Source organism: Tinamus guttatus, unplaced genomic scaffold (genome assembly GCF_059628265.1).
Source record: "Tinamus guttatus ecotype Peru unplaced genomic scaffold, ASM5962826v1 Tinamus_guttatus_pri_ptg000194l, whole genome shotgun sequence".
Taxonomy (NCBI): Eukaryota; Metazoa; Chordata; class Aves; order Tinamiformes; family Tinamidae; genus Tinamus; species Tinamus guttatus.
In genome coordinates this window covers 1,092,053-1,113,924 of record NW_028288728.1, presented here as the reverse complement: position 1 = coordinate 1,113,924, position 21,872 = coordinate 1,092,053, and the positions used below count along the sequence as shown (strand labels likewise).

The following is a 21,872-nucleotide window of genomic DNA, read 5'->3' as shown; positions in this document are numbered from 1 at the left end:
GCCCGGAGCAGCGGTGCCAGGTCACCCGCGTGGGCGCTCACTTGGGCGCGGGCGCCACGATGACGCTGCGGAAGCCCTTCACCCCCACCAGCCGGTCGCTCTCGAAGTCGACCACGAGCTTGTGCATCCCGGGTTGCTGCGGCAGCAGCTCCATGCGCACCTTGGCCTCGGCGCCCGGCTCCACCGGCTCCGGCCTGCGGGAACGGGGGTGAGCAGGGTCCTCATTGTCCCCGCATGTCCCAGCGACCCCTTCCCGCAGGGGGGGAAGCACTTACAGCTGCTGCCGCTGCTGCCCCTCGGTGAGACCGGCGCCCTCGGCGGCGAAGACGCAGTCGGCGAGCGGGACGCCCAGCGGGTTGGTGAGGCTGAGCTCGGCCACCAGCCTGCGCCGCTGCATCGGCTCCCCCAGGATCTGCGGAAAAAAAACAGGGCTGCAGCCCCGGCCCCGGCCCCCGCGTGCGCCCGCGCCCGCCCGCGCCGCTCACCCGGATCCGGATCTGCGGGTTCTCCACGTAGACGTCGCGCACGGCCAGCAGCATCTCCCCGCTCTCGTGGTCCGTGAGCAGCGCCACCACCTTGATGAGCCTGTCCTGGGTGAGGTGGGCGCCGTACTGCTCGTACAGCACGCGCAGCGGCACCCGCGTCTCTGCAAGGCAACGTGGGCATCTCTCAGGGGGCCATCCCGGAGCCCCCGGAGCCGTCCCGGAGCCCCGGAGCGCTCCCGTGCGCTCCCCTCCTGCCTGCTCTCGCCTGGCTCCCTCCACATGGGTTGATTCAACCCCTCTGCCCCCAGGATGCCGGTGGCTGCCAGAGGAGCCGGGGCCCCTTCCTGCCACCCGTGCACAGCGGGGACGTCGCTGACTCCGCACGAAGGCCCTGGGAGCAGCGGGGCCTGCGCGGAGCTGCCGCAGGGATGCAGGTGGGTGCAGAGCGCAGAGCTCCCGTGCCAGGATGGAGCAGGGAGCGTCCTGGGCACTGTGCATCCCGCAGGGCCCCGCTGGGGCACGCTCGGAGCGGGGACAAAGCCTCGGAGAGGCTGGGCTGCCTGGAGAGCTCTGGGAGCAGCGGGGGCCCCACTGGGAGCCAAGGTGCCCGGAGTGGCCGTGTCTGGCGCGTGGCCAGGACCGTCCCGCTCCGAGGGGCTCCATGTCCCGCGAGCAGGGCTGGCACTGGCTCCCTGGGTGCCCCGGGCGTTTCCTTGTTGCAGCTGAACAAATAGGACCCGGCCCAACGCTGAGCTTGTCACAGCCCATTTTGGAGCAGATTTCAGCATAGATTAAAAATGAGCCTGTTCCGGTACATCAGATCTATTAGTTTTGTAAGCCCTGAAGGGTCTGTAAAAAGATGCCATAAATCAAAACTGGGTTTAATTACCAGCAGCACCGCTAATTTGTAAAGAAAGGAAGTGCATCGTGCTGGGCATTGGGGACGCGGCAGGACAGCCCTGGGCAGCCGCTGCCGGAGCAGCCGAAGGGCCCAGGCCTGCCGGGAGGGAAATGGCTGTGACAGACAACCCAAGGGCAGCGAGCTCCCTTTTCCCAGCAGCCGGGGGCTCCGGCATCGGAGCAAGCGGGGTCGTTTGCGCAGGGGCCTTTGGAGCCAGCCAGGACGTGCGCCCGCCGCTCGCTCCATGCCCTGCCTGCAGCCACACGCTGCATCTGTGCCATGTGCCCTGGGAGCAGGGGGGACCCGGAGCAGGGGAGCTGTGTGGAGGGCACCGGAGCTGCGTGGTGCAGCCCTGCCCGGGCTCCTACCTGCGCGCGGCGCGAGCGCCACGTTCAGCAGGTCCTTCATGCCGCACTGGGGCCCCGCGGTGCCGTTGTAGCTGGCGGTGCGGGCACAGATCATGAGCCTGCAGACGCGCTCCGCGTCCGTGTTGTTGTTGATGACGGCCAGCACGTCGAAGTCGCAGCCGTTGTTGGCGCCCTCGGTGAGCTTAATCCGGAGGTGCAGCCCCTCGTCCTGCTCCTGCATGGAGCTCTTCTCCAGCTCGGCTTTCGCAAACACTTCCCTCTCCTTGTCGGAGCCTGCGGCGGGAGCAGCGTGGGCCGTCACCACGAGCGGGGAGCGCCCCAGCCTGCGGCTGCGCGGCAGCACACGCACCCTCGGGGTACTTGTAGTGGTGGGTGATGTCCTCGCGCGTGTCGCGGCCCACGCTCTTGGTGCTGATGTTCTTGCCCACGACGGAGGTGTGCGTGCTCTTGCGCTCGGAGCCGTCCGGCCCCACGATCCAGTAGACCACGTCGGCATTGACCTCGGCGAACACGAAGGGGGTGTCGTACTTGAGCTGCAGGTCGCCCTCCTTGACGGCTTTGACGGGAGTGGGGCCGCAGCAGAAGACGCCTGCGGGGAGCGCGCGGTGGGGCCGGGCATGGGGCCCGTGGGGCGCGCGGGGCCCGCGTGCCCGCTCCTACCTTCGCTCTTCTCCTGCGGCGTGGGGTCCAGCGCTTGCCAGCCCTCGTAGCCGGGCGCCAGGTCGGGCCGGCGCATCCAGGCCTCCACCCAGCAGTGGTAGTTCCTGCGGCGGAGGCAGGGCCGGAGGCTGCCCGCGCGCCCGCCCCGCGCCGCCGGCCCCGCGCCCCGCGCCGCCGCTCACCAGATGGAGTCCTTGGAGCGCCGCTCGTCCCGGCCCGTCTCGCTCAGGTAGCGGTCGATGACCAGGTTGCCGTTGGTGTCGTGGGCAGAGCTGTAGTTGGTGATCACGCGGCTGGGGATGCCCAGGCAGCGCAGCACTGCGGGGCACACGGATGAGCCGCCGCGCTCCCGGCCCCATCCCGGCCCCATCCCGGCCCCATCCCTGCTCCAAGACCCCAGCGCGTCCTGGGCAAGGGACCCCGCCAGGACAACGTGGCCGCTGCAGTGGGCCCTGGCACTGGCAGCCCCAGCGCTCCTGTCCCCACGGTGCCTGCACCTCGGCCTTGGCCCCTGTCCGCCCTGGCGGGAGCTCAGTCCTGTTGTCCCCAGCCCGTCCCCGCGTGCTCCTCACCCGTGCAGGCCACCGCCGCAAACACCCAGCACTGGCCGTACTTGACCGGCTGGCAGCCCAGCTTCTTCCAGCGCCGCAGGATGTCCACGCTGCCCATCCAGGACATGGGGCTGGTGCCGTCCTCGTAGCAGTTGTCCCAGCGCCCGGCCAGCACGCCGCGGTCCTCATCATTGCAGTTCACCTGCGGGGGACGTGTGGGCCGCGGCGCGGGGCGCAGCGCGGCCGGGGCGCCGCGGGGCCGCCGCACTCACCATGGCGCTCACCACGCGGCACACGTAGGCCGCGTCCCCGCGCCGCGAGCAGTCCCGGTCCTGGTCCCGCAGGAACTTGGGGTTGGTGTCCAGCAGCTTGAGGCAGATGGCCAGGACGTCGTCCTCGAACTGGGGCAGCAAGGGGCTGTGTGAGCAGCGGGTGGCGCCGGGAAGGGGCAGCCCCTGTCACCCCATTGCAGCCAGCGCCGGGGCTGCGACACCCGCTGCCACCAGCACTGGATGTGCCCTGCGGCCCCCCTGCCCGCGGGGGACAGGCAAGTGGCGGCACACGCAGCGGAGCCTGCCCTGGTGGGGACGGGGGACAGGGACGGGTCCCTTTGCGTGTCACCTGGCCGAAGTTCCAGGGGATGGCAGTGATGTAGTCCCGGGAACCCTGGTAGATGAGGCCCTGCTGTGACAGCACGTACTCGCTGCGCTCGTCCTCATCCCGGAGGAAGACCGTGTCCTCTGCGGGGACGGGGACGAGGATAGGAAGGAGGGTGAACGTGGGATGGGGATGGGATAGGGAAGCTGCCCCACACAACCCCCCCCAGTCTGCCCCTGCTCCAGATCTCCCCTCCCAGCGCCACCTCCCTGGGCTGGGGACGTGCCAGGAAACCGCAGCAATTCCAAGAATAAAATCTGATGGGAAATGAAGCAAGAGGAGCAAAGGGCCAGGATTGCTCCCCTCTGGAAAAGCTGCTGAAGGATTTCAGCTGAGCTGGGCTGAACCAATGTGACCCTTGCCGAGAGCTTTTGTTTCTGCTTTCCTTTTATTATTGTTTCCCCCCCCCTTATTTCCCTTCTGCTCCACGGAGCTGGGTTTTCCCAGGAGTGGAAAACTCTCTGGGAAACATCGAGAAAGGTTGAGCACCGGGAGCTGACTGGGAAAGCCATTAAAGCCCTGTTGCTCACACAGAGGTTACGGCGAGAAATAACAGCATTTACTGGAAATCGTTTGGCAAAGAAAGTGCCTGTGTGCAGATATATGTACATATATGTGTGTGCAAGAGCAGGCGGCTGAGCGCCGCTTCCTCCAGCCCTTATCTCTGTGCCGGCGGCACCGCGCGCTCCACTCGCTGCCAGGAAATTCCTGCTTTGAGCAAACACGTCTGCCCGGGCCGAGCGCGGGACCGAGCGCGGGGGGCACCCGGCACAGGGTGGGCACTGCAGCCCCATGGGTGGGTGGGCAGAGACCCTCTCACCTGGGTGCCAGGGGTTGAAGAGCAGCACGAATTCGCCCAGGCTGAAGCTGGAGCCCTGGTAGTCGGTGGCGGCCTCGAGCGTGAGGCTGTAGCGGCCGAGGCGGGCGGAGGGCGGCGAGCAGAGCGAGAGCGAGAGCGAGGCGCCGTCCTGCTCCTGCACCACCGCGCTCCAGCTCGACTCCTCGGGGCAGTCGCTCACGGAGAAGTGGCACTTGGTGCCCGAGCTCTCTGCAGGGCAGGGCCCTGCGGGGTGTGGGGCTGTCAGCGCCCACGGCTGCCCCACGGCTGTGGACTACGTGCTTGGACCCACGGCGGGGAGCGAGGGCAGGGTCTGCGTGTGGGGTCTGCATGGGAAGGGGCAGGATGGTGACACCCATCCCGGGCCGGGGCAGGGAGAGGCGGCTGCGCCACCGTCAGAACTCTGGGACTGGGATAAGCTGGAGGCAGCAGAGCAGGGAGAGGGGCCCTTCCCAGGATGCGGGACCCAAGAAGCCCTTTGCAGCGAGGAGCTGTGGGGAGCCGCGGCCCCATCCCGCCGTGCATCCCAGGCATCCTGGGCATCCCATGCTCCCTGTGCATCCTGCACATCCTCAGCACCCCGCACACCCTGTATCCCCTGCGCTGCGGGCGCTGCCAGCCAGGACTCAGCGCAGGCTCCCAGCCCCGGCGCTGCCGCAAACTCTGCACATTTTGCTGTTACATCAGCGCCGTGGGGCTGGGCCGGCGCGGAGGGGCTCATGGCCACGGGGCTCAGCAGCGGCCAGGCCACCTGCACACGGCCCCTGCCGCGTCCCTGGGCCCCTGCCAGGCCCGGCCCCGCAGCGCGGGCGGCCGCCTGCGACTCACCAAAAATACTCATGAACTCATGAGCGTGACACAGTTTCTCCCCTGCCCACGCAGCGAGGCCGAGCAAACCGGGCCCTGGGAGGCACCGGCGCCCGCCCCGGCCCCTCCACCCGGTAGGGCTGCAGAGCAGGCGGCCCCGGGTGGCTTTAAAAATACCCGTGCTATTTTTGCCCGGGCGCCTACCTGTCTCCACGTTGAAGGAGAGCTTGTCCAGCCCCTCCTCGTAGCCGCGGCCGGCGAAGCGCAGCGTGAGGCCGAAGGGCTGTCCCCGGCGCACCACGAGCTGCCGGCAGCCCATGGCGGCCGTGCGGTGCTCCCGGCCGTTGCTCTCGCACTGCAGGTCGCACGCGTCCAGCACCAGCTCTGCGGAGGCGGCATCGCCTGAGCCCAGCGGCAGCGGGGCTGGGATCTGCTGAGCCCCCCCAGTGCCCAGGCTTGGCCCACGGGAGCTGGCGCTGGACACCCTCCCCATGTCCCCACTGGGCAAAGTTTTGCGCTTGGTGGCAGCAGGATGGGCTGTGGGGGGAAGGTGATGGCAGAGGCTGTCCCAAGCCTGGCCGGTCCCTGTGCCCATATCAGGGGCAGTCTGGTGCTCAGCTCCGTTGCGGGCCCCTGTGCGGGTTTGCAGCGAGTTCGGTTCCCACCACGAGGAGCTTCTCCGAGCTCTGGGCATCCTGCAGCTCTTTGCTGCTCCTGGCCAGGCTGAGCAGGAGCTTCCCGGGCAGCTTTGCTGCTCCGTGGCTGTGCCCGGTGGCAGAGGCCAACAAGGGGATGTCAATCCCTGGCTCCGGGCACCCACTCCACCTGCTCCAGCCCCTGCTATGGCACACAGGAGCAGAGCTGAGCATCCGCTGCTGGGGCCGCTCTGGAGCCATGCAGTGTCCTGCAGTGCCCTGCAGTGCGGTGCAATGACACCCCTCATCAGCCCTGTCCAGCCACCCGTGAATGCAGCCGGACGGATTAACGGCCGCTCCAGGCAGCAGCTTTAGCACGGGCGGCGCAGAGCACCCAGCACCCGCCGGCGCCGGGGGGGTCCCATCTCATCCCTGCTCCCCTGCCACCCCCGGGCACCGCGGCCGCACAGCCCCTCTGCGCACAGAGCCCGGGTCAGGGGGCCAGGGTGGCACCAGGGCTGTTTGCCCAGCGTCAAGGACGAGGCGACTCTGGCAGCTCCCGTCCTGGAGCGCAGGCAAGGAGCAGACCTGGCCCTCCAGCAGATATATGTGCCCAGCACCATCCTGCACCAACAAGCATTTCTGGAGGCATTTGACACAGGTTGGGAGAATCTTTGCTCCAAGGTTACGAGGAGCTGCCCTACAGAGCGATGTAGCCCTGGAGAGATCCTTTTGGTTTAGTTTGTGGAAAAGATCTTTAAAATGCAGGCGAGACGCCGGGCGCCTGCTGCTCCCTGCCCGTCTGCCAGCACCGGCTCGCAGGCAGCTCCATGCTTTAAATAGCCCAGAACGTCACTCTGCAATCGCAGCCGCTGCCGGGGACCGGGAACGCAGCCTGTGAAGCCGCACGTCCCCCACGAGCTGGAGCTTCAGCACTTTGTGTCTGCTGCAGTTCGCAGCACGACTGCCCCGGTCCTGCCAGCCCCGGCGGAGCAGCGTCCGGACAGCCCGGCGGCTGCCTCGCGCTGCAGGTGCCGGGAACGGGGCGCGCTGGCGGGGACCGCGCGGGTCCCCGGGCCACCCGGCGCACTCCTACCTTCAGCCATGGCGGGGAGCAGCGTGGGGCCGTGGGCGCGCGGGACCGTCCCTGCTGCCTGTCCCTGCTGCCTGTCCCTGCTGCCTGTCCCTCCCCGCCGCTCGGCCGCTTTTATAGCGGAGGTGGCTCAACCCCCGGCCGGGGGGCGCGGCGGCCCCGGCAGGGAAAACAAAGTTTCCAGGAAACCCTGGTTGGGTCCCACCTATCTAAAAAAACAAGCGAAAAGCAGCAGCGTGGGCCAGGCTGCAGGCTGGGGACGCAGGGACATGGTGACACGGGCACACAGGGACACACTCGTGTCACCCGTGGCCACCCGCCCGCTGTCCCACACTCCAACCCGGCGGGCAGCTCCGGGCGCTGGGTGCTGGCAGGGAGGCAGCCGGGGTGGAGGGGGCGGCGCGGGGCCAGCGCATGCTTTCTCCATATAAAGTTTTCTCCCCTTATCTCCATGCCCTTCTGGCACGGGCTGCAGCTGCCTTCCCGTCAGCGGGTGCCGGGGGGCTGCGCCGCGCGGGCAGTGCCGCGGCCGACGCTCCCTTTCCAGCCCCGCGGCTCCGTGAGGGCCGGCACAAGGTCTGTGGGTGCGGAGGAGCACAGGGCAGCGCTGCTGCGTAGTCGGGAGCTCCAGCCCGGGGGGGACCCTGCGGCACTGGGGGTGCTCAGGGCACGTGGGGAGCTGCTGCTGAGTCCTGCAGGGCACTGCAGTGTCACGACGGGCACATGCTGGGGAGATGGAGGGACCGTGTCCTGATGGGCATGTGCTGGGGAAGCTCAGGTGTGACATCTCACTGTGCATGTGCCAGGGATGCAGAGGTGCTGGCAGCTTCCCTGGGCATCCTGCAGTGCTGGGACTGTCTGCGGTGGCAGAGGTGTCACCAGGGCATTGGCAATGTCACCTGGCAGCGTCAAGCGGAGCCAGCCATGACCAAAGCCTTTGCTGCAGGAGGAGTGTGAGGGGCGCGGAGAATCCCGGGGATGCTCCGGCCTCCCCTGTGCCAGCCGTGGTGCCCACGGTGCCTGGTGCTGGTGACAACCTGTGGGGAGGTGGCTACCAGGCCACAGCATGAGGCTCTTTGTGCCCCGGGCACCCGCAGTAGCTGTGTGTTTGCTCCGGGCGCTGGTGTTGGGTTGTGGGCGCCCTGCGCTGGGTGCTGCTCCAGCCCAGCTGCCCGGGGTCCTGCGTGTGGCCGGGCCGGGCTGTTTGCACTCCCGGGCGGGTGCCTTGGGCCGAGCCTGCCAGGCCAGCCCTGACTCAGGTCCTGTGCAGACAGATAAACAAGCCATGAAAAGGGTCAGTGTCCTGGGCCGAGTCGCGGTGCTGAATCAGCCGCGGGTGGATCCCCTCTGCTCCCTCCCCGCCGCGGGTCCCGGCTGGCGCGAGGGGCTCCCGGCCCCCCAGACCCTGGCGTGGCAGCACTCGGAGCCCTGGCAGGGTCAGAGCAGGGCTGAGGCCAGAAGGGACCCCGAGGTCCCCTAGCCCGACCCCTGGCTCTAGCAGGGCCCCCTCGAGCCCTGGGGGCTGCACATCTGCAGAGGAGGAGACTCCTCAGCCCCTCTGCGCAGCCTGGTCCCGCGCGCTGTCACCTGCACAGGAGAGAGGTTTTTCCTCCAATGCGGGTGAAACTTCCTGGGCTTCAGTTTGTGACCGTTGCCTCTTGACCTCCCTCTTGTCACCCCCTCGACCTGCTGGTAACACTTCCCGATGCGCCCCAGGGCACCACTGGCCTTCTTGGCCACGGGGGCACCCTAGCCCGGGTCCAAGCGGCACAGGGTCCTGCAGGCTGCCCGGGTCCTTCCCTGCGGAGCTGCTCTCCAGCAGGTCACCCCCAGCCTCAGGGCGGTTGTTCCTCCCAGGAGCAGGACCCTGCACTTGCTTTGAGCTCCGTGCGGTTCCGGGCCCAGCTCCGCACCCTGTGCGGGTCCCTCCGGATGGCAGCGGGGCGCAGGGGACATCCGTATGGGTGAAGTGGCATCAGTGTAACAACAGCGTAGCAACAATGCAACAACAATGTAACAACAACCTAGCAGAAAAGTGGCAACAATGTAGTGACAGCATAGCAACAGTGTAGCAACAATGTATCTGCAAAGTAGCAACAATGTATGATCAAAGAACCATCAAATTATCTACAGCTTATCAGCAATGAAGTGACAATGGAGCAACCTTGGCCCTGTACCAACAGCCCATGGGCGCAGCCTCAGCACGGCGCTGGCAGCACACAGCAGCTGGCAGCGCTGTGATAACATCTTGCAGCGGGCAGCAAGGGCGGGCGGGCGGCTGGGCTCCCCCGGGCTGCATCCCGCCGCGGTGCCGGATCCCGGCGCTCCCCGCGTGCCGGGGACGTGCCGGCCGCGGGGCCAGGCTGCAGCGAGGCCGTGGGAAGCGTTTCTGGGACGTGCCAAGAGCCAAATCAAGGAGGCGCCGCCAGATGTGACTATCAGGGAATGATAACCGGATTCTTTGGAAGCCCTGGGGCAAAGAGCTCTGCGAGAGAGTCTCTCTTTTTTTTTTTTTTTTTTTTTTTTTTTTAATAGGGGTTTAAAGAACAGCTCATGGCTTTGTGCTCAGGCCAAGCCTGGCCTTTTTATTTAAAAGCAGCAGATACTCAAACTAACATGCTTGATTTATTTGATTTATTTTGGGGACAGCAGCGGGAATGGGAGGAAGGGGTTGTCCTGGGGGCTCAGGATTGGCCTGGGATTGGTTCAGGAGTGGGTCAGGGTGTCCCGACCCCCAGGTTGGGATGAGTCCTGCTGGCAGCAGGAGCCTCTGGGACCGCCAGGGCTCAGGATCGGGTGCACCGGGATCACCAGGAATAGGGTCTGGGTGCACCAGGATTGAGGAGGGGTTGGAAGCAGCACCACGGCCTTGGCCCAGCGGCGCCCACTGGGAGAACTGTTGAAAACTGAACTTCATCAATATGTCAGGGGCTGAATTCCAGCCTGCACAAATCACTTCCAAGCAGTTCCCTAGAAAAGGAAAAAAACCCTTTCTCTTCCCCGAAGGTGGTCACTGTGCCTTTGAATTGGCTTTTCCACAGTAATCTGAGGCTTTTGTGGATTTCGACAGCAGTTCCCGGGAACTGAGGAGAGGAGAGGTCTCTTCTCCAGGCCCTGGCTCCAAACAGTGACAATTCGTAAATGCAAGCCAGCCGTTTGCAGGTGTGCAGCTCCCGCACGGCTGCGGTGCAAACGAGTGATCCAGAGCGGGGCCACCTCCAGTCAGGCTCCACCAGTGGCTCCGTCCCCATCCCAGCTGTCCAGAGGCACCACTGGCCACAGTGGGGCCAGCTGCAGCACGGGGGCTCCGGCCCGTTCCCCGGCTTGTCCCCACGCTGCTTTTCCCCTCTGCATCCGTGTGGCAGGAGCTCTCCCTCCCCTGCACACTGGGGATCTTCCCAAGGCCTCCGGGGATGGAACCTCCCCTGGACCCCGTGCGGCCCCCTTGGCAGTGCCAGAGATGGCTGGTGCTGGGACTGCTCCTGGAGCCCTGACTAATGTTCCTGCCATTCTGGGATGGGAAGGAGACATTGATTAAATCCCGTACTGGCCTTGTTGGAAAGGTTATAGCTTAACTGGGCAGACCGAGCACCATAAATCAGGCCCTGGAGGAGCAGGGTGGATAAGGAAATTTTTGCGGGATGTTGCAAAAACACATTTTGGTGGGATCCATCCGGCTGAGCCCATGCGGTGCTGGGTGCTGTGGGAGAGCGAGAGCTGGGAGCAGGCAGGTCACCCTTCTGCAGCCAGTTAATCACAGGGTTTTCGAAATATTTCTCTTCTTTTGGAAATTGGAGAACAACAGGAAACCCATTGTTTGTCTTATGTAGAAGAAAAGATTTCAACTGAATTTTGGAATACTATCTATTCCGTTTCTCCATAGGAAGTGCCGCTCCCCTAAAAGTAATAGGCACAGGGAAACAGCAGAGCACTAGGTTGCTCCTGGTGTGATCCTGGGCAAGGGAAGCACCTGGGAATTGATGAGGATTTTACTCACAGCTGGGGAGCGGTTTCATCTCTCACATCAAGTGGGGACCAAGTGTGATCCCAGGCCTGGGTCCACATACCGAGGAGCCTGGGGAGGCTGTGGGAAGGACGGATCCCAGCAGAACCAGCAGGATGGGTGGTTTTTCTGCAGGCCAGCAGCTCTGCAATGCCAGGGGCTGTGCAGCTGCGGTGGAGCCACTCCGGCCCCACATAGGAGATATTCACCCGGTGCCACCATGGCAAGAGGAGACATCACTCAGGCGCTCTTGTGTCGGGGGGACTCCCAGCAGGAATGACAGCCTCGTCCCTCTTTCTAGCTCTGGTTTATTTACAGCTCAGTTTAGTACCTGGTTAATTTAGCTCCTCAGAAACCCCAAGGCAGCAGAGCCCGGTGCCTCATGGCGGGGACTGGCTCCCACGGAGCTGCTGTGCAACCCGCTCCTGTGTCCCTGTGACCCGCCGGCCCTCGCTCCCCTGTCCCCATGGGCAGCAGCACCCCGGCTGCAGGCCCCAGGGTGAGGCGTCCGCACAGGGGCTCGTGCACGGCCGTGGTTCCCCTCCGCTCCTCCCGGCCCCGGCGAGGGCTTCGTCCAGGTTTGTCATCGCTAACAAGGTCAGTGCATGCAGCAAAATGGCCGGTGCTGCCACCGCAGCAGGGCAGAGGCCACTGCGGGGCCTGCGAATGGGCCAGGGGCCATGGGTGGCCCTGCACCCGCACAACTGGGTGCAGTGACACTCGCACTGGAGAGGGCCCCATGTGCAGCTCCGTGCTCAGCAGGGCGCCCATTCCCGTGGCCTCGGGGCGTGAGGAGGGGTCAGCATCGCCTCGCAGCGGGGACAGCCAGGATAGAGCGATGGGCCAAGGTGCTGGTGCCCGTGGCCCCGAGCAGCGGGCACTTCACAGGGTGCCCATGGCAGCAGGGTCCCCCCTGAGCGGCTCCTCCAGGTAGAGGATGCGCGGGGGCTTGGCGGGGGCGGCGGGCGGCTCGCACGGGGCCGGGCTCTCCTCGGTTGACGCGTGCGAGTCCGAGTCCTCGGAGGAGAGGCTGCTCCAGCTGGACACCTGGAAGTACTGGGTGGCATCTGGGGGTGGGCGGCGGGTGCGGGCGGCCGCTGGGGTCCCGTGGGCTGGGCGCTGGGTGTCACTGCGCGGGGACGGCTGCTCCGTGCCCAGGGTCGGGGCAGGAGAGTTGAGGGGCCGTCCCAGAGTGTCCCGGCCTGGGCTCCCTCCATCCCCAGAACAGGCTGCGCTCCCGGGGCTGGGGGAAGAGCCGGAGCCAGTGGCATCACCTTCCTGCATCCCACCATGCTGGGGCCGGGGTGATGTCAACGGGGAGCTGGCACCGGGCTCAAAGAGCCCCTGTTTATCCCCACTGGAACCTCCTTGCCTGTGGCCGGTGGCCTTGGTGTCCCAGCCGCGCTGCAGCTCCGCCAGCACCGCCTCGAGCAGCCGCCGCGCAGCCCGGTGCCTCCGCTGTGCCGCAGCCCAGGCGCCCGGCCCGCGGCCGCTGCGCGCACCCCGCACCTGGGCCACCATCTCCTGCAGCCGCGACAGGGAGACATCCAGCGGGAGCGTCTGGAAGGTGCCACGCGGGCCCTGCGGATCCTCCACGCTCCCAGCCAGGCTCTCCCTTTTCTCTGCGCCAAGTCCTGTGACCTGCAAGACACGGCCGGGGCATCCCCATCAGCAGCCGTGCTGCCGTCCTGGGCTGCACCCAGAGCATCCCCCTGGGTGCGTGAGGAGATGCGAAGCAGATGGGGGTCCCCAGCTCTGCGGAGCCACCACCATAGCCCCATGTGCCCTGGTGAGCAGCGACACCCCCACGTGCGAGCCCAGACCTCGGCGGGCCCCCAGAGCTGCCGCTCAACCTGGGCGGCCGGCAGGAAAGACCTGTTGCCAACCAAATCTGGGGGCTGGGGCCGGCAGCATGGAGACTCGCAATGACACTCCTGATCCTGCATTTTCGTCTTTCCGCTCAGTGCTTGGCAGGGAGCCTGAACCACGAAGCAGCTCTTGTGGTGGGGATGCCCTGGGGACAGTGGTCACAGAAACCCTCCTCCTAACATACCGTTGCCTGAGCGAGGAGCTCCTCAGCGCACTTGGAGGGCTCTCCAGAGCCATCAGGGCTGCACCGGGCACCCAGCTCCTCCAGCTGAGCCGCTGCTTCGCCGTCCAGCCAGCGCCTGAGCTGCACAGGAAGGGGAGCAAGGGGTTCCCATCGGAGCGTGATCCGCAGCTGGCTTCCTCAGGAACTCCCTTTCCTTCCCCTGGGCTATCTTGATCTCTGGCATGCTTGCACCCAGCAGCCCCATAATTAAAATCAAAGCTCCAGGCATCTCTGCCATTCCCTGGGTTTCCTTTACCATCAAAAGCACTGGAAAGGGGCAGGTTTCGTTTGGTGCTCTGCAAGGGGCTGTAGAGCAAGAAGGACTGGGCCCCGCTCACCTCACGGAGCTCGGCCTCCAGCTCCCCGGCCTTGCGCAGGATCTCCAGGCGCTGCAGGCAGCTGTTGGACGTGGACACCAGCTCGTGCAGCTCCTCCTCCAGCTGCTCGTAGAGCCCCTCGGCCGCCTCCAGGCTGCTCCTGCCGGGAGTGCAGTCAGTGTCGGTGCTGTGCGGTACTGGTGTGTGCGGCACCATGCGGGACATGGGCAGCATTGCCCGGAGTGTGCGGCACTGTGCGGGACACAGGTAGCAGGACAGGACACCCGTAGCCTTGTGGGACATGGCAGTGAGTGTGAGGAGTGGAGTGGAGGAGTGCGAGAAGCACCACGGGCATGCACAGCGCGGTGGGACACACGTGTCACCATGGCATGTGTGCGGGCAGCACCGTGGGCAGGCTCGGTGTGGTTGCATGAGTGCAGCGTGGCGGGACACACGTGTCACCATGGGGCATGTGCAGGCAGCACCCTGGACAGGCTCAGCACGGCTGGATGCGTGCGCAGCGTGGCCAGGGCCTGGCCCCATCTAGTGGCTGCCCCGAGATGACCCTGCCAGGCACGTGTGGCCCGGCCGAGCCTCGGCACAGGGAGCAGGGAGAGCGTCCCGTGGGACCTGGCCCTTGGGGACGCTGCCGCAGGGCCGCGGGGCACAGCAGGGAGGCCGGCGTGGGGCCAGCGGGGCCACACGCTCCGCGTCCCGCTCTTACCTGACGTGGGGCGACGCGCCGAGGCGGGCGGCCTCCCTGCGCAGCCGGGCCAGCACGGCGCCGCCGTCGCGCTGCAGCCCCGCGAGCTGCGGCTCCTGCAGCACCGCGCGCATCAGCTCCCCGTGCCGCGCCACGCGGGCGGCCACCTCCTGCGGGCACGGGCACGGGCTCAGCGCGCAGCTCCTGCGCTCCACCCGCACCGAGGTGGCACGGCGTGGGAAGCGGCCGTGGGGCAGTAGCCGTGGGGCAGTGCTGGGGCAGCAGGATGGGGACGGGGCAGCAGGACAGGGATGGGAGCAGGGCACAGCCCGGGTGGCTCTGCCGTTACCTGCGGCCCCGCGGGGCCGGCGGTGCCGCGCAGCTCCCGGGTGCAGCTCCGCAGCAGCTCCGACGCCTGCTGCAGGCCGGCCGTGAAGGGGAGCAGCCGCTGTGGGAGAGCCCGGTCAGTGGGACTGGTGGCCACATGGAGGGAACGCGATGCCCGAGGGCACGCAGGGCATGGGAGCAGGGCCACGGCCGCGGGCACAGACACCTGGAAGAACTGCACCCACTCGCCGTGGCAGTAGGGGAAGGAGCCATCCAGCTCACGTGTCACTTGGGAGCTGTCAACATAGCGGCACAGAGCCCTCAGTGACGGCAACGTCTCCACCTGTGGGGACACGGATGGGAGCCAGGTTGGCCAGGCCAGGCTCAGGGCACCCTGACCCTGTGTGTCCCCCCGGAGTGGAGCTCTGGGGTCTCTGCGGGTGCCCGTGCCCAGGCGCAGGCAGGACACTCACCTGCAGCCCAGGCAGCCTCCCGCGCGGTGCTGGCAGCTCCTTCTCGGCCAGCAGCAGGACCGTGCGGATGGCGCTGGGCGCGCGGCTCTGTGGGCACGAGGACAGTGAGAGCCAGCGCTCAGCACCCCCGTCACAGCCCCCAGCATGGCCAGGCAGCCCTGGGGCAGCCTGGCGCACGGACCTGCACGGAGCGGAGCGCTGCGTACAGCACTGCTGACGGTGGCTGCTTCCTCGCGTCCACGATGACCGTCAGCCTCCCGGGCGCTGCGTCCCTCCTGCCGGGTGGGAACAGGACACAGCAGTGGGTGACAGGCACAGCGGGGCAGCCCGCAAGCACCCTGTCCCGCAGCTCCCGCCTTGCCCAGCCGGGGCAGTGCAGCGGGACGCGATGCCCTCGCTCTGCCTGGCACCAAAGTCGGGGAGATGGTGCCCATCCAGCACCCCCGGTCGCGGCAGAGGCACCGCTCCAGCCCTCATCCCGGCTGGCTGCCGAGCGGAGCGTGCCAGGGTGCCCCAGCTGCAGCACCGCACGGGTCGGGATGTGCCTGGGTTGGGATGTGCCCAGGCTGCTGTGCATGGCATGTGCCCAGCCAGCACGTGCCCAGGCTGGAGCATCTAGGATGTCCCCAAGCCAGGATGTGCCCAAGCTGCTGTGTGAGGGATGTGCCCAAGCTGGCGGGCATGGCCTGTGCCCAAGTTGGCACGGGCTGGGATGTGCCCATGCCGGAGCGGGGCATGCTGAGCTCCCCGCACTGGGCATCCCACGCTGCTGGGACCTGAGCGGGAGGCAGCTGGGGGGGACCCTGGAGGCCCCAGCCCCTACCTGGGCATGGAACAGAGGTAGAGGAGCAGTCGCGCCACCTCCTCGGCCGAGCACCACGGAGCCTCCCAGGCGCTGCCGCTCGTGCTCACCTGGATGAGCGCCCGGCCCAGCTTGTCGGTGCTCCCTGCAGAGGGAGGCAGATGTGGAGCCACCAGCCCTGGAGCACGGGAGCACCGGAGCAGCGGAGCCTGCTCCCCCACGGGTGGAAATGGCTGCAAAACCCTGGGCCTTTTGCAAAGCCCGAGGGGGCAGTGAGTGCTTTCCTGCAGCGGAGGTGCCCGGTACCTGGCAGACACACGATGCCGGAGAGCAGGAGCCCGGTGTGCAGGTCCTGCCAGGCCGGTGGCTGCAGGGCACCACGCTCAGCTTGCTGGGGCTCAGCGTCACCCTGGGTGCTCGGTGGCGACCTGTCCTCCGTAGTGGCATTGGCCATTGGGGCCGGACCTACCCGCAATAAGCAAGATGGAGGTGAGGGAGGCAGAGGGTGCCAGGGGGGAGTTCTGCCCACGCCGGGCCCCAGCCTGGCCCTGCACCGCTACCTTTCCCGTTGGCTTTAGCTCGGCTCATCCTGGGCGAGTAAATGGCCGACATCTTCCTCCAGGACCCCTCGAGGTAGCTGATGCCTCGGTCTGCAGCGCAGCCGCCCCCGGGTGCTGCCCCGAGCCACGGGCCCTTCAGGAAGGAGAACCTGTGACCGGGGCCTGGCGCCTCCGGGCGAGCCGGGGACTGGAGCAGCTCGTGGCCACCCTGTCCGCGGGCCCCCTCGGGGCAGCGGGGCCGCACGGGGCTGCCCCCAGGGCTGGGCCGCCGCTGCACCGCGCTGGCGCCAGCGGCCGGCGCGTGGCCGGGGCCCGTGGGCTCCTCCAGGATGGCTGCCATGAGCCCGGGCCCGAAGCTCACGGGGTTCTGCAGCGCGGCCAGGTAGGAGTCGCGGTAGCGGCCGCGGGGGCCGAGGCACCGGGGGTCCCTGGTGAGCCCCCTGCCCGGGCCGGGCGCGCGGGGACCCTCGGAGCCTGGTGCCGCTCCGCAGCGCTGGCCCTGTGCCCGGCGGGCCGACGGTAACGACCGCGCCAGCAGCTCCAGCTTCTCCTGCGACAGCTCCAGCAGGTCCACGTACTCCCCGGCCAGGTCCTGGCTGAGGATCTCAGCCAGGCTGGGCACAGCCAGCGGGGCCGGCTCCTGCCGTGGCGCCAGCTGCTCTACTTTGATGAGCCCCGGGTATTTCCCGAGGCCGGACTTGGCCGAGGCGTCGCTGCAGCTCACGATGTTGCTGTAGGGCCCCAGTGCACTGGCCGTGCCCAGGGGCCCCGGAGTGCCTGGCAGTGCCAACTCCGCAGCCTCCTCCGGAGCTCCCGCTAGAGAGGAGGCTCCCGTCGGACAGGAGGCTCCCGTGGGGCAGGACGCTGCTGCCCGTGGGTGGCCCACGTGGGGCTGCTGCACGAACTCCGGCGTGGCGATCCTGCCCCAGGGCAGCGGGGCGACGCCGTCCTCAGTGGCCACGAGGCAGGCGCGCAGCGGAGCGCCGTCGCGCTCGCAGTTGATCCCCTCCAGCCACTCGTGGGTGAAGAGCAGCGCGTAGGTGGCCTCGGGCAGCGGCGTCTCCTGCACCGTGCGCAGGTCGCGGGAGAGGTGCTTGAGGGTGATGCGGGCGGTGCGCTCGGCGCAGGGCTCGGCCTGCAGGTAGAAGTCGCCCGCGCGCAGCAGGAGCGGGTTGAGCGGTGCCAGGTGCACCACGACCTTCTCGTGCAGGCACAGGGGCCAGCCCTCGTGCAGGAAGACGCAGTCCACGTAGGGCGCCTGGCCGGGAGGAGCGGGGCGGCGTGAGCAGGTATCTCAGCCCCCAGTGCCACGTCCCAATGCTCCCCTCGCCGCTCCCACCAGCTCCTTGTGACTCCCTGGGCAGGGACATGGAGAACCCAGGCCCCAGGGGATATCCTTGATGCCCAGGGATGCCAGCGGCAGGAGGCTGCCCCAGGTCCCACGGGATAAACCCTTGGTGGGAGCTACTGTGGGAGGGAGAGGAGTTGGTGCCCACATCCCTGCTGGACTTATGAGGGTCCCAGAGAGCAGTGCCCACCCAGGGCCCCGGGATGGGGACGGGGATGGGGACAGGGCCGTGCTGGGGACCCGGCCATGCAGAGCATCCCGCTTACACAGGCCGCCTGGCGCACGCGCTCGAAGAGGCGCTTGGCCGGGATGAGGAAGTCGAGCAGGCAGCGGAGCCCGTCCCCGCCGTAGCGGCTCTCGAGGAGGCGGAACACCTGGCCCAGCAGCGTGGGCGCCGTGGCCTCGAAGGGCGGGTAGAGCGCGCGCAGGGCGCCCTGCACCGCCGCGTCCAGCGAACCAGCGTCCTGCAGGAGGAGAGCGGCGCTGGGCAGCGGCCCTGGCACGCGGAGGCACTCGGACGGTTCCCTGAGACTCCAGTGGGTTGAAAGCCCTGGAAGCTGCCGCCCCGTGTGGGCACCAGCGTGGGGACATGTGGCAGTGGAGGGTCAGTGGGACAGGCACCATGGGGCTCCACACTCAGCATCACCACACCACGGGGACAGGATGGAGGACGAGCTCCTGCACATGGTGGGGGGGGTTTCCGTGCGGGCTCGTCGCTGGATGTGATTAACTCCAAGTCAATCACAGGAGGGTTTCTGGGGGAGGATCTGGGGCCTCATGTGCTGCAGACAGGCCTGGCTGAAAGCTCCTTTCCTGCCTTCCCTTCCTCGCAAACGCCCGTTCCTGAGTTTGCTCTCCCGGCTTTGCAGAAGACCCCGGTTCCCGGGCCTCGCTCCCAGCCTGCTCCCAGCACCCACGCGGTTCCGCTAAACTTGGCCACGCTGCAGACAGCGCACGGGGCCAGCGCGCAGAGCGGGGCAGCGCGGGGAGGCGCAGACAGGGACGGTGCCGGCCCATTTTGGCCCACGAGGCCCCAGGACAGCAGGGGCAGCCGCACACTCAGACTTTGCCTTGTCCTGTGCGGGACAGGGCTCTGTGTTGTCCCTGCCGGCTGCCTCGGGGCTCTCCGGGTGCCTGCGCTGGCGTCCGGATGTTCAGTGGAATTAGCTGAACTGGGAATTAGATTCAGGCAACTAATCCCCAGTCCGGAGGCCCGTCAAGAAACAAAGTGGCCCGGGTTAATTCAGCTTAATTAGCTCTAATGCGCTTTGCTAAAGCACTTTGCAGTCATGCTCTGCTTAATTCTCCTTGACTTTTCTCAGCTTTTCCACCCAGAAAGCTGCTGCTGTTGGGTGAAGCTGGGATGGAGCGGTCCCTGCCCCAGGCCACCCATCAGCCGCCGTTAGGGAGCGCAAGGCCGGAGTGCTGGACAAGCCCCCAGCTCCATCCTGGGAGTGGACGCGACACCCGCGGTGCCAACGTGCTGTTAAGGAGAGGCAGGAGTTTCTCCCCAAACGCCCCTGCTCTCAGCGCTGTCTCTGCCGTCCCGCAGGGCCGCCGCAGCTCCGAGCTGCGACCTCCAGGGAATACCAATTCCCTCCCGCCAGCAGCTTCCCCTTTCAGCAGAGTTTGGCACTGTGGGCTGCGAGTGCCAGGGAAAGCGGCGATGCGCCGGGAGCGGGGCCAGCGCTCGGCACAGCCGCAGCCCGGGGCAACAAGCGGCCTGGGTGCCGCGAGCCGAGCGGCGGAGGCCGAGTGCCCCAGCACGGGCGCAGCCCCGCGGGAAGGCCCTGCGGTCTCTCTCCGTGGTGCCCGCGGCGGGCGGCTCTCACCGGGCCGTGTCCCTCGTGCCGGCTGCTCTGTGGGCCACGGGCACATAAGGCGCGCGCGGGGCAGGGGGCCGGGGGTAGGAAAGCAGAAGCGTTACCATGTCCACCGGGAGAGGCCGAGGGGCTGGGGCAGGCGGTGGTGCCCGAGCCTTCCTCCTCCTCCTCCTCCTCCTCCTTCCTTGGGCCGCCGCTCCCGGCTGCGGGCGCTGCTCAGCGCGGTCCCGTCGCCGCGGGACGGCAGGACGGAGCGGGGGCCCCCGGGGCGCCCCGGCTGCCCGGCTGCCCGCGAGGCTCCATCGCGGCAGGGAGAGCAGCGCCCGCTCCCTCCCCGCCCCCGCGGCTCCGCGACGGGAAGGGAAAAAAGGACAAAAACAGGGAAAAAGCGAGCGGAGAGCGAGCCCCGCGGGGAGGAGGAGGGAGGGAAGAGGAGGGGAGGAGGGAGGGGGCTGGCTGCAGCGGCTCCCACGCGCCGGACGGCCCCGCCGCCCCCTGGTCCCCCGGCACCAGGCATGGCGGCAGCGGGGACATGCGGTGCCCGGGGCCAGCGGCATCGCTGCGGGGCCTGCGGTGGCTGCATGAGCGACCCTGGGTGCTGGTTGTGCCCCTGGTGCACGGCTCTGAGCTCAGCGCTGCCTTCCCCTTCCCGCGCTGGTGCAGGGCACGTTCTGTACCCCGAGCTCTTAGCAAAGTCTGGAGTGTGTGTCTGGGAACGGGGCCCCGACTGCGTGAAGCAGGCAGCGCTGCAGGACGCTGCAGCAGCGCGAAGCGCCTCCTGCCCAGAGCTGCACGGAAACCATCGGAGCAAGAGCCAGGGCCAGATGTGGAGCAGCCCGACCAAGCCCTGCTACGCAGAGAGCCCTGCTCCCTGGCAGAGCCGGGCGCGCAGCCCTCGGCAGGGCCGGGCTCTGGGAATGCGCGGGCCGCAAGCCCCGGCTGGACGGGGCAGCCGCGGTGACGCTCGCCCGGGGATTAGTCAGCAGCTGGAGGACGCGCTGTGCAAACAAGCGGAGGCTGCGAGACGGTGCAGCTGGGCTGCTGGCTCGCGCCGAGGGGAGGACTGGTGCGAGGGAGGGCTCTTCCTCCGCCGTTACACGGCACGAGGGCTGCCAGGGCACAGCCACGCAGGGGTGAGAGCAGCCGGGGCGCGAGGCCAATGCCAGCCCCGCCGCATGGCCCAGCACAGAGCCCCTAGCATTGCCCGGTCACCCCGTTGCTGGCACCGCTTGGTCCCGTCAAAGCCACCTGCCCAGCTCTGGTGCTGCGGCCCCGTGGGGCCGGCTCCTCCCTCCTGCAGCTGCCACCAATCGTCCCTTGATGCTGGTTCATGTGCTCGGGCAGGGGCCTTGCTGCCTCCCTGGGGGTGCAGGGGGCTGGTGCTGTCTCTTGGCCCCCCGTCTTGTTGTTGCTGAAGTGACCTGGAGCCATGGAGGGAACAGAACCACATGGCACCAGACCTGGGCACAGCAGGTAGGACGCCCTGGTGCAGCAGGGCTGCCGAGGGGGCAGAGATGGTGTGGAGCCGCCCCGGCTGTGTCCCAAGTGCCACCATGCGTGTGACCTCCCCCCAGGGTGGCCCCGGGCTGTGACGTGTCGGGTCTGCTGTGCTGGAGCCCCGAGCCACTGTGTGCGACACTGCGCGAGCAGCTGCGCGCGTGGCCTTGTGCCCTGCGCCGCACAGAGCCGCCATTCACCCCGGGGCCGCCCCGCGGCGTCATTCCCCATTCCTGCATTTTGATGGGACTCGGCTGCAAAATATTCCCCCTCCCCAGTCTTCTGTGCAGCTCCTGGGCATCATGTGGGTAAAGCCTGGGCAGGGGGCACCTCGTGGGCCAGCTGGGCCCAATGGGGACGTGGCCAAGAGGCCCTGTGGGCAGCGATACCCCCCAAAACGCCTCTCCTACCCCCAGGGGCCTCAGCAGGGCCTCAGCTCCAGGCAGTCCCGCGGGGAGGCCCCGGCTCCAGCCGAGCTGGTGCCTGAGTGTCCCGCACAGTGGTGACGTCCTTGTGTCTCCGTCCCCTGGGCCGCTCTGCCTGCAGGGTCCCTCTGGCTCCCAGTGCCCTGCACTGCTCCCCTGCCCGCAGGGCCCCGCTCCAGCTGTCACATCCTCAGGGATCCCAGGCGCTCGACGCTGCTCCGTGTCCGGCTCTTCTGCCAGCTGGGAGCCCCGCTCCGAGGGGGCTGCCCCCAGCTTCCCGCAACAGCGAGGCCCGGGTCATGCCAGGGGCTGGGATGATCGCACAGCTGGGAAAACAGCAGCGGGAAGCAGCCCCTGTGCTGCCCTGCTGTATTTTTAGATGTTGCCAGAGACCTGCAGGTGACGAGGGGACGCGGGGGTGGCCTTGAGCCCGCACGTGTGGGGGCTGCCAGAGCTCCCTGCTCTGCAGCCCGTGCCAAGGCTCCTCGCTGCCCCGCGCTCCGTGCC

General features: G+C 67.6%; 2 protein-coding genes across 2 annotated transcripts; both read right to left on the bottom strand.

Moving 5' to 3' along the window:
- Nucleotides 1-33: 33 nt before the first annotated feature.
- On the bottom strand, nucleotides 34-7,022 carry TGM2 (transglutaminase 2). Its single transcript, XM_088523576.1, has 13 exons — nucleotides 6,999-7,022; nucleotides 5,472-5,651; nucleotides 4,443-4,685; nucleotides 3,587-3,705; nucleotides 3,238-3,366; nucleotides 2,987-3,167; nucleotides 2,597-2,732; nucleotides 2,415-2,518; nucleotides 2,104-2,343; nucleotides 1,755-2,027; nucleotides 486-646; nucleotides 276-412; nucleotides 34-194 (listed from the first exon to the last, which is right to left on the bottom strand). Exons 1-13 carry the CDS (start codon nucleotides 7,006-7,008, stop codon nucleotides 38-40), a joined length of 2,070 nt encoding a protein of 689 aa, XP_088379702.1. The 5' UTR covers nucleotides 7,009-7,022; the 3' UTR covers nucleotides 34-37.
- Nucleotides 7,023-11,880: 4,858 nt separating this feature from the next.
- On the bottom strand, nucleotides 11,881-19,619 carry KIAA1755 (KIAA1755 ortholog). Its single transcript, XM_088523633.1, has 13 exons — nucleotides 19,548-19,619; nucleotides 17,887-18,084; nucleotides 16,273-17,530; nucleotides 16,019-16,177; nucleotides 15,734-15,857; nucleotides 15,092-15,185; nucleotides 14,911-14,997; nucleotides 14,664-14,780; nucleotides 14,460-14,558; nucleotides 14,132-14,280; nucleotides 13,429-13,567; nucleotides 13,052-13,171; nucleotides 11,881-12,639 (listed from the first exon to the last, which is right to left on the bottom strand). Exons 1-13 carry the CDS (start codon nucleotides 19,548-19,550, stop codon nucleotides 11,881-11,883), a joined length of 3,306 nt encoding a protein of 1,101 aa, XP_088379759.1. The 5' UTR covers nucleotides 19,551-19,619.
- Nucleotides 19,620-21,872: the final 2,253 nt, after the last annotated feature.